Genomic DNA, 8370 nt, shown 5'->3' on the forward strand with positions numbered 1-8370 from the left:
CTGCTGACGCGGCCAGTTTCAGGATATCCGCGAGATCTTGGATAAATTCAACCGAATTCTTTTGCTCTTCCGCGCACTAGAAGAAGGGAAACTCTTTTTCTTCTTGGATTTTGAAAAAGAATTGTTGGATTCTTATTTGAACGACAAAATTAGGAATACAGGGGATAATAGATAAAATAAAGTTATTTGATTATAAGTATATTAAAAGTATTTTGATAGTCTTATTTATTGCAAAGTAATAAAATATTTACTGATAAAATATTTGAAAAATATTTCAGATGTATTGATATGTTATGATATGATTGAAAGTTATACAACTTTTGTTATTATATTATATTATTGCCTAAAATGTTATTTTAAAAATTATATTGAAATAATTAATTTCATATATGATGAATTTCTATAAGCACGAAATGAAAGCTTTAATGATATTGTTGTAAGAATAACTTGGGGATCGCAAAAATAGCTCTAAGAGCGGCTCTCGTGTCGTTGCAGTGTATAACTGGCAATTTGATGTCGATCCAGAGCAGTACTATATACCGAACTATATACCATTACCATAATATAGCAGCAACGACTGATACGACGTTATATATGGAAGAAATGAATATTAACACGCATGATTTTCTCATACAGAATTACAATAAACGTAAGATTATGATAAATAAGACTGATATCAAATAAGAAAATAATTAAATTTAACCTCTGTTGTAAATATTGCAAGAAATATTTCATGTTTTAGAGACAAAAGTCACACTTATCTTCTATTGATTAATATTCATGGATAATTTTTAAATAATTGACAATTTTTTTTAAACTCTATTACAACTTCAATTAATAAATTTTAATTTTTACATCATATGTACAAATTGTATGAAATATGAGTAAATAATTATGATTTATTTTTAATTAATATTTGATTCTGTATAAGATGGAGATTTAATTTTATCTTCATCTCTTGATTTAAAGTATCTCTCTAAAATTAATTGTAAGACTTTTATGACTTCAATTGTATCATAAAATCGATCGAAGAGAAGAAATTAAACTTCAACTCACAACTTCTTGTCTTATCGTAATAGTATCGTGTGTTTCGACGTCGAAACTAGGTTTTCATGGAAACGTGTAAGAAAAAGAAAAAAATTTCACGAAATGACGAGAGAGGAAGAATGTTTCTTGCGCAAGTGTCGAGAGACAGGTCCCTCGTTGTGCTGTTTTAAAACTCATCAACATCGGTGAAACAAGACAATGATAGATCGTGGCTTCTTACTTTCAATTACTTCAATTTTATTTTCCCAAAAGATGAAAGAAAAAAAAGACGAAAGAATCGTGCAGCAATTAATTAATTATTCAAATCACATCCTCTATCATTTTAAATACTAAAAAAAAAGAAAAGAAATTCACTATAAATAATATCGTATCCTGTTCACAATGATTTTGTTTTATTATCTAAAACGAAACACGAATATATTTAAAAAAAAAAAATATCTACATTTCTTTCAATCTAATGTCTCTCCATATAAACTTGTACAAATTTACTTCAGCGGTTTCTTTTCAGGTGTTAACAATGAGGACTAACTTGACAAAGTGATTCGCCACAATTGAATTGCGCAAAAGCACGAAACAAAAAGAAAGTTGGCCACGTTGTTAAGCGCAATACGGTTATCAAGCGGAAGAGTTCGCGAGAAAGCACAAAGCTCACTCACTATAAGCTGGTAATGAAGTTGGCAAGTAGAGATACCGTTCGTAATACCGCGCCAAAAAGCGAGATCAAACTCCGCCTTTTCTGCGTTTTAGGTCGACGATGGAAAAATCTATCGACGATTGTTTTAAAAACGATGGAAATTCCCCGTGTAACGATACCGTTACGATATTCGATGAATTTTTCAAGGCTCGTCGCTCAAAGACCAGAACACTTAAGCTAGGTCAAAACCTAAAGCCGGATCCACGCTTAACGAAATTCTTTTTATTTCTATTTTTTAATTTGAGTATTTATTCCATTTCTACGTTTAATGTAAGTATAAATAAATATCTTTAATTTTTGTTAATTCTAAATTCAGGGATAAGGCGAACGTTTTTTATATGTATGTATTATATTTTTATAAAGAGAGATTATTATTTTTCTGTTTCTCATTTAATTTGGAAATATTACAATTTTTTTCAAACTAAATCTTTTTAAATTTATGCAATCTATCTCTAATATATTCTTCGATATGATAATACGTATCAAAGAATATCCAACTACTCTATTTGTAGTAAATAAACTTTAAATTTACATTAATATTGTTGAAACACATCTTTTCCTTAATTATTCATATAACAATTGTAATATTAATCACGTTATAATTATTACATTCATTTAATATTAATATTTATACTTATTTGCCCAGTGTAAATCTGGCTTAAGACGCCTGTTTCAAGAAACAGGCAACGGGCTGAATTTCCAACAATTTTCCCGTTGGATAATTTGCACATCGGAGGTACCTAGTGGTGGAAAATCGTCCGCCTATAAGCCATTCTCTTTTCGTTTCCCGTCTATAAGCAGTTGTAGAAGGGGAAGCACAGAAACCAGAACGAATTCCTCGTAGAACGGAATTTCCGCGAACGGAGAAAAGATGGCGTGAACAGGCGAGGGAGAGACGAAGGTCTGATAGAGAGGCAGTTGCGTGTTCTCCCTCGTCTCGTAATAAAGCTCACGCGAACACGTTGTTGACAGAAAAATAAAAACCTGGCTGTGTGTTCGTGACAGCTGTGCCTGTCGGGAGGGAAATATCGCGTATCCTTTCTCGATTATGCGTTTACACGAAAATACGGGCTGGCAAATATTTCACGCGTGCAGGACGAAAATTCCCGAAATTGTTAGACACGTGGCGCTTTTGCCACGTGAAAATATTTTCTGGAAATTCTATCTGTTTCTTCGTCGGTACACACATCCAATAATTGAATTTTCTTTTTATTCGTTTAGAGAAATATTGCGATTAATTATAATTTATTTCGTTATTGAGTTGAAGAATAGGTAGATTGGCTTGATGTAATGATATTGATGAAAGAAATTGTAGAAGTTGTAGATTTTGATGAAATTGTATAATTTTTTTTAATTCTTATGTTATTTGTGTTATTTTTTTTTATTGTGTTTACTCTTTCATATCATTGTATAATATCGTCGTTCGTATCTTTCAGAAATTTATTGTCCAGAATTTTTGTAATTGTATAGACACATGAATAATTTTATTTTTTTTAATTTTTAATTTTATTTTTGTAGAAGAAAAAATATAACATTAATAATTGTACGGATGTACAAATATATATATTATACGTTATACTGTTGACGTAGAATAAACACAATAATAAAACTACACGTTTATATAAAATATAGAATTCGAAGATAATAAAACACGGAAAACAAATAAAAATAACAAAAAGCATCTGGTGAAAAAAAAATTTCTCAATAAATGCCAATAATTATTTTACAATTAAACTTCGCGGATCAAAGTTAATTTCACACATATATCATTAACAATTTGGAATAAAAAAGTTTCAATCAATCAGATACACTTTCAAAAAAAACTTAATATTATTTGTAATTTAAAAATTAAAAATATCATTACGAAACAATAACCTTCCAATAAAACCATCATTTTGAATGGTAATAATAGTTGTTGTTAACAAATCGTGAATTGTCGGATCGTAATTAGATTATTAACATTCGTTCGAAATATCAAATTTCACCAATCCTCGAAATGTTCAATCAAAAACAGCATTTGAACATTTCGCAGAATAACTGCGCGTGGCTCGTTCCCATGCAAACCAGCTCGAAATAATGTATAGAGCCATTATCGATGCTTCTCGACCGGCGCGAAGAATAAATATTTTAATGCTCCCGAAGTTAATCACCCGGGATTGGTAGCAATTAAATTCATCGACAGTGAAATCATCGGATCGGCATTGGATAACGAGCAGTCATTGCATCCGGTCTACGTCTTCCGCGATGAAAAATTAACGGATCTAAACTGCGGATTTTTCTACAAATATATTTTTCATACAAATATGTTACATACAAATATGTATGTACACATATGTTTTAATCATAAAATGTCTTTAACATTACATTTTAATCGATCACTAAATTATTAAAGAGTAAAAGTAATTTTGTTTCTGATAGGATTAGGTGTTAAATTGTATTGCATTATATGTAAAAATTATGTAAGTAAAAAGATATTTTTTCATTATTGTTAATTGATAAAAATTAATGTTTTTTATCAATTAAAAAGCTTCTAAAAGATTTGATTCTGAAAAAGTTTCAACATAATCAACAGATTTTTTAATAAATATTATAGTTTATTTGGTATTTTATTGAAAATTTACGATATATGGTTGAAATAAGTAAGTATTATTTTTTTAAAATATGATTAACAAGAACGAACATGTAAGAAGATTTCATTTTATTTTTCAGAAATATTTACACAAAACGTAATATAAATTTTCCGATTCCGTTTCGTCAAGTAGTCAAATGCTGTGCAATATAAATATACGATAATGTAAATATAAATGTGTGATGACACAGTAATGTAGTATACGATACTGGACTAAAAATATGTATGTATATTTTAAATACATCTTATGACGTAAAACGATCTTTTCTAATTTACAAATAATTTTTTTCAGATGAATGATATGAATTTATGAATTAGAAGAAATTAAAAAAATATTGTTACGAATTGTACATTTAATATTTATGTATTTAAACATATGAAAATTCATAGTCTACTTATAATATTCGCAAAGGAGAAAAGTAAAATAAATGATAAATAATGATAAATGAGAGATTAAAGTTACAGAAAAGAAGAAAAAGTTTAAATAACTTAAGCACATGGATACGTGTTCATATCCGGAAGACACCGGATATTCCGTTGAAAATCAAGAAAATTTACCGGTAGATTCTTCTCTAAGAATCTTTCCTTTCATCCTATTTAAATATTTGCCTTCTTCCACAGATTCCGATATTTTGCATCGCAAGTATTGTATCTCCGGATCGATATTCATAATCCAACAATGTAGATGTAAAACGTATTCTTGTATAAGAATCTTACCTGATATAAAGGGAAGCAATCCGATCAAGAGAAGAAGATCCATAATCTTGCCTTCTTTTTCCTAGCTCTACTTTTGTGTCATCCTCCGTGTCGAAGACTCGTTTCCGGTAAATCCACTGTCGATGTCGATTGCGTTTCGGCTCTAGCCGTTTCTTCCTCACCGGATGACAGGTGATCGAAAGATCCCGTTGATATCGATCGAGACTTGCAATATTTTCCTTTCTTCTTAAAAGAGAAATTGATCAAATAACTGTCAGAAATCCACCAAAAACTGAGACTGGACGAGAGTGATTTCACGAAAATTTCACGAAAAAGAAAATATGACGGGAGTTAAACGAAAGATAGAAAGAGAGAGACGAGTTTCCGCGAGAATTCCACGCGATTTCCGGAAGCTACGAAATACGAAAATAAGTCTCGCGAAGTATGAAGAGTCAGTCGACTACGAGAAACCGGTGAACGACGAGACGGTGTACGAGCGCAAGAGGTCCAGTGGACGAGAGACTCGACGAAGATGCAGAGCAACACGCGGTGTTGTTAACTAAGCTGCCGCTGTTCACAGGGCTGTGTGACACGCTGCATAGAGCGCGGTACGAGACCAGTTCGAAGACTGAGTACGAGTCCATATCCCGGAGGCTGACTTCTCTCGGCCCTACCAGGGTACGCCGTACAGTAATGCCCGTCCATTGCCCGCCTCTGGATAACGTTTCCTTCCACCATTAGGCAACACACGCGATACACGGTTCGCCGTGAGACACGCCGTGCTCTCCGTGTCCTCACGCGGGGGAATCGTTGCGGGATTATCGCGGATCTTTCGGAGGAGCCTCTCTTTCTCTCTTTCTCCTTCTCTTGCTCGCTCTCTTTCTCTCTTTCTTTCTTGGTTCCTTTCTGGTATGGAGACCTGGTCGTTGGAAATGAAACGATAAGATTCGAAGTTGGAATAATTCAAGGGCGAGTTTCTGAAAATAGATTGGTTCTTTATGCATTCAGTGGTTGAGAGTGGTATGATGTAGAATGAGAGTTGAAAATGGGTGAGTGAGGATGATGTGAAAATAAGATAACAAGTTTGAATAAATCGATATCATTGGAATAATTATAATTTGTTTCTTTAGAATAATTTTGAAATAGATTAGTTTTTTCGTATTGGAATTTGAGAATTATTAATCATTACTTAATATTTTTAATAATAATAATTTTTATTCTTTGATTCATAATTAAACGAATAGAGTGATTCCTATTTACAAACGAATTTGCGTAATTTAATTTATATTCATATAATTTATATTTAATTATTTAGATGATATGATTTCGTCAAATCAAAATTTTAATTTGACTCGTGTGAAAAATAATTGCATATTTTATTGTAAACTAAAATATTTTCTTCGTGACACTGTGTATCGAAAAATTTGGATTGTCAAAAAATTTTATAAAAAAAAATGATAAAATAAAAAATAAGGGAAGTAATTTTAAAAAAGAAGAAAAAAGAATTCATATAATCTTAAAGTAAGTCTTAAAAATTTTAACCGCAATTTCTAATCGATATATTATGTGTACATAACATGATCAGAAAAAAAAAATATATTCTTTGTAACGAAAATTATAATTATTTAAATCTAACGAAAGTATCATTTTCGAGATCAGATTTGAAACGAATTAATTAGAAAATTAATTAGAACGGAGCTCTGAGAAATGACTTAACACGATTAAAATGAAAAATAGTGTTTCGAATAATAATTAATGCTAGAAGAGTAATAAAAAATTTATTTCGCTTTGTCGTTTATTATAGTTAAGTTTTAATTGCAAATTGTATCATTTATATGATATACCCTGTTTTATTTATGTATTTATATAAATTAATCATGATCTTTGATTAAACTTGATAAAAGTAAAAAAAAAAAAAATATTAAAAATATTAAAAAAAATAAAATAATAAAATATGTAAATAGTAATTTAACAATTACTATATTTGTTATCGATTAAATTTATTGATCAAATTTAGAATATCATAAACAATCTAAAGATTATTATCTTGTATGATTCTAATCAAACAAGTTTTATTGTACTTCTATTATATAATTTTTTGCATTAAATTAATTAAAAATAATATAATATATATTAATATTAATATTAATTTTATAAATACTTCGTGTAAAGAAATGCAATAATTATTCAATTCTATTTTATAATATAATTACACATATATATCTTGGATAGAATACAGAAATTATCGTAAAACAAAAATTATTTGTCAAATGCAAAAATTATGAAAATTCAATTTCGAAAAACTATTCCAATATTGCATATAATGATTCACAAATAAATATCGATTAAATTTATAACATATGAAAGAAAAAAATTAAAAATAGAGAATCATAAATAAAAATTATTGAAATTATATAAATTAAGTTTTTGTATATATGTATTAATTCTATCTAATTTGTATATATATATATTAATTCCATGTAAACTATAAAAGAAACATGAAAAAATAAATATATAAATTCACAAAATATATTTTTAATAATACCATTTATTTATCAGGATGTATCATTCACAGAATTATATTACATAAGCAACTATTATGAATAAAAGTAAAAAAATTTATTTCTATTTTTTTATTTTATATATTATCCATATTAAAACGAAATTCAATGTATGAAATCATCGACCACCTCGGAGACGAAGTACAAGGTGAAGAGTCGATTCTTTTTGAATATTATAATCAGAAAGTGTACGTCCATCTTCCAATTGTTTTCCAGCAAAGATCAATCTCTGTTGATCAGGAGGAATACCTTCTTTGTCTTGAATTTTTGCTTTTACATTTTCAATTGTGTCGGAAGCTTCAACTTCAAGAGTAATAGTTTTACCCGTGAGAGTCTTGACAAAAATTTGCATACCACCACGAAGTCGCAAAACAAGATGAAGTGTAGATTCTTTTTGGATATTATAATCGGAAAGAGTACGACCATCTTCCAACTGTTTACCAGCAAAGATCAGTCTCTGTTGGTCAGGCGGAATACCTTCTTTGTCTTGAATTTTTGCTTTTACATTTTCAATGGCATCATAAGCTTCAACTTCAAGAGTAATAGTTTTACCCGTGAGAGTCTTGACAAAAATTTGCATACCACCACGAAGTCGCAAAACAAGATGAAGTGTAGATTCTTTTTGAATATTGTAATCGGAAAGAGTACGACCATCTTCCAACTGTTTACCAGCAAAGATCAGTCTCTGTTGGTCAGGCGGAATACCTTCTTTGTCTTGAATTTTTGCTTTTACATTTTCAATG

At 29.7% G+C, this 8370-nt stretch overlaps 2 protein-coding genes across 2 annotated transcripts in view; both read right to left on the reverse strand.

The window, feature by feature from the left end:
• Nucleotides 1–6236, reverse strand: part of LOC102678924 (fibrillin-1-like) — a 146358-nt gene extending 140122 nt beyond the window's left edge. The window contains exon 1 of the mRNA XM_031508983.1: nucleotides 5088–6236. Within this exon, the coding sequence (XP_031364843.1) occupies nucleotides 5088–5130 (43 nt within the window). The 5' untranslated portion in view covers nucleotides 5131–6236. The remainder of the gene's footprint in view (nucleotides 1–5087) is intronic.
• Nucleotides 6237–7594: 1358 nt separating this feature from the next.
• The window catches only part of LOC102670566 (polyubiquitin-like), a 4875-nt gene continuing 4099 nt past the window's right edge, over nucleotides 7595–8370 (reverse strand). The window contains 1 exon segment of the mRNA XM_031508996.1: nucleotides 7595–8348. Coding sequence (XP_031364856.1) covers nucleotides 7746–8348 — 603 coding nt within the window. The 3' untranslated portion in view covers nucleotides 7595–7745.

The sequence above is a fragment of the Apis dorsata genome, unplaced genomic scaffold (genome assembly GCF_000469605.1).
Source record: "Apis dorsata unplaced genomic scaffold, Apis dorsata 1.3 scaffold_117, whole genome shotgun sequence".
NCBI lineage: Eukaryota > Metazoa > Arthropoda > Insecta > Hymenoptera > Apidae > Apis > Apis dorsata.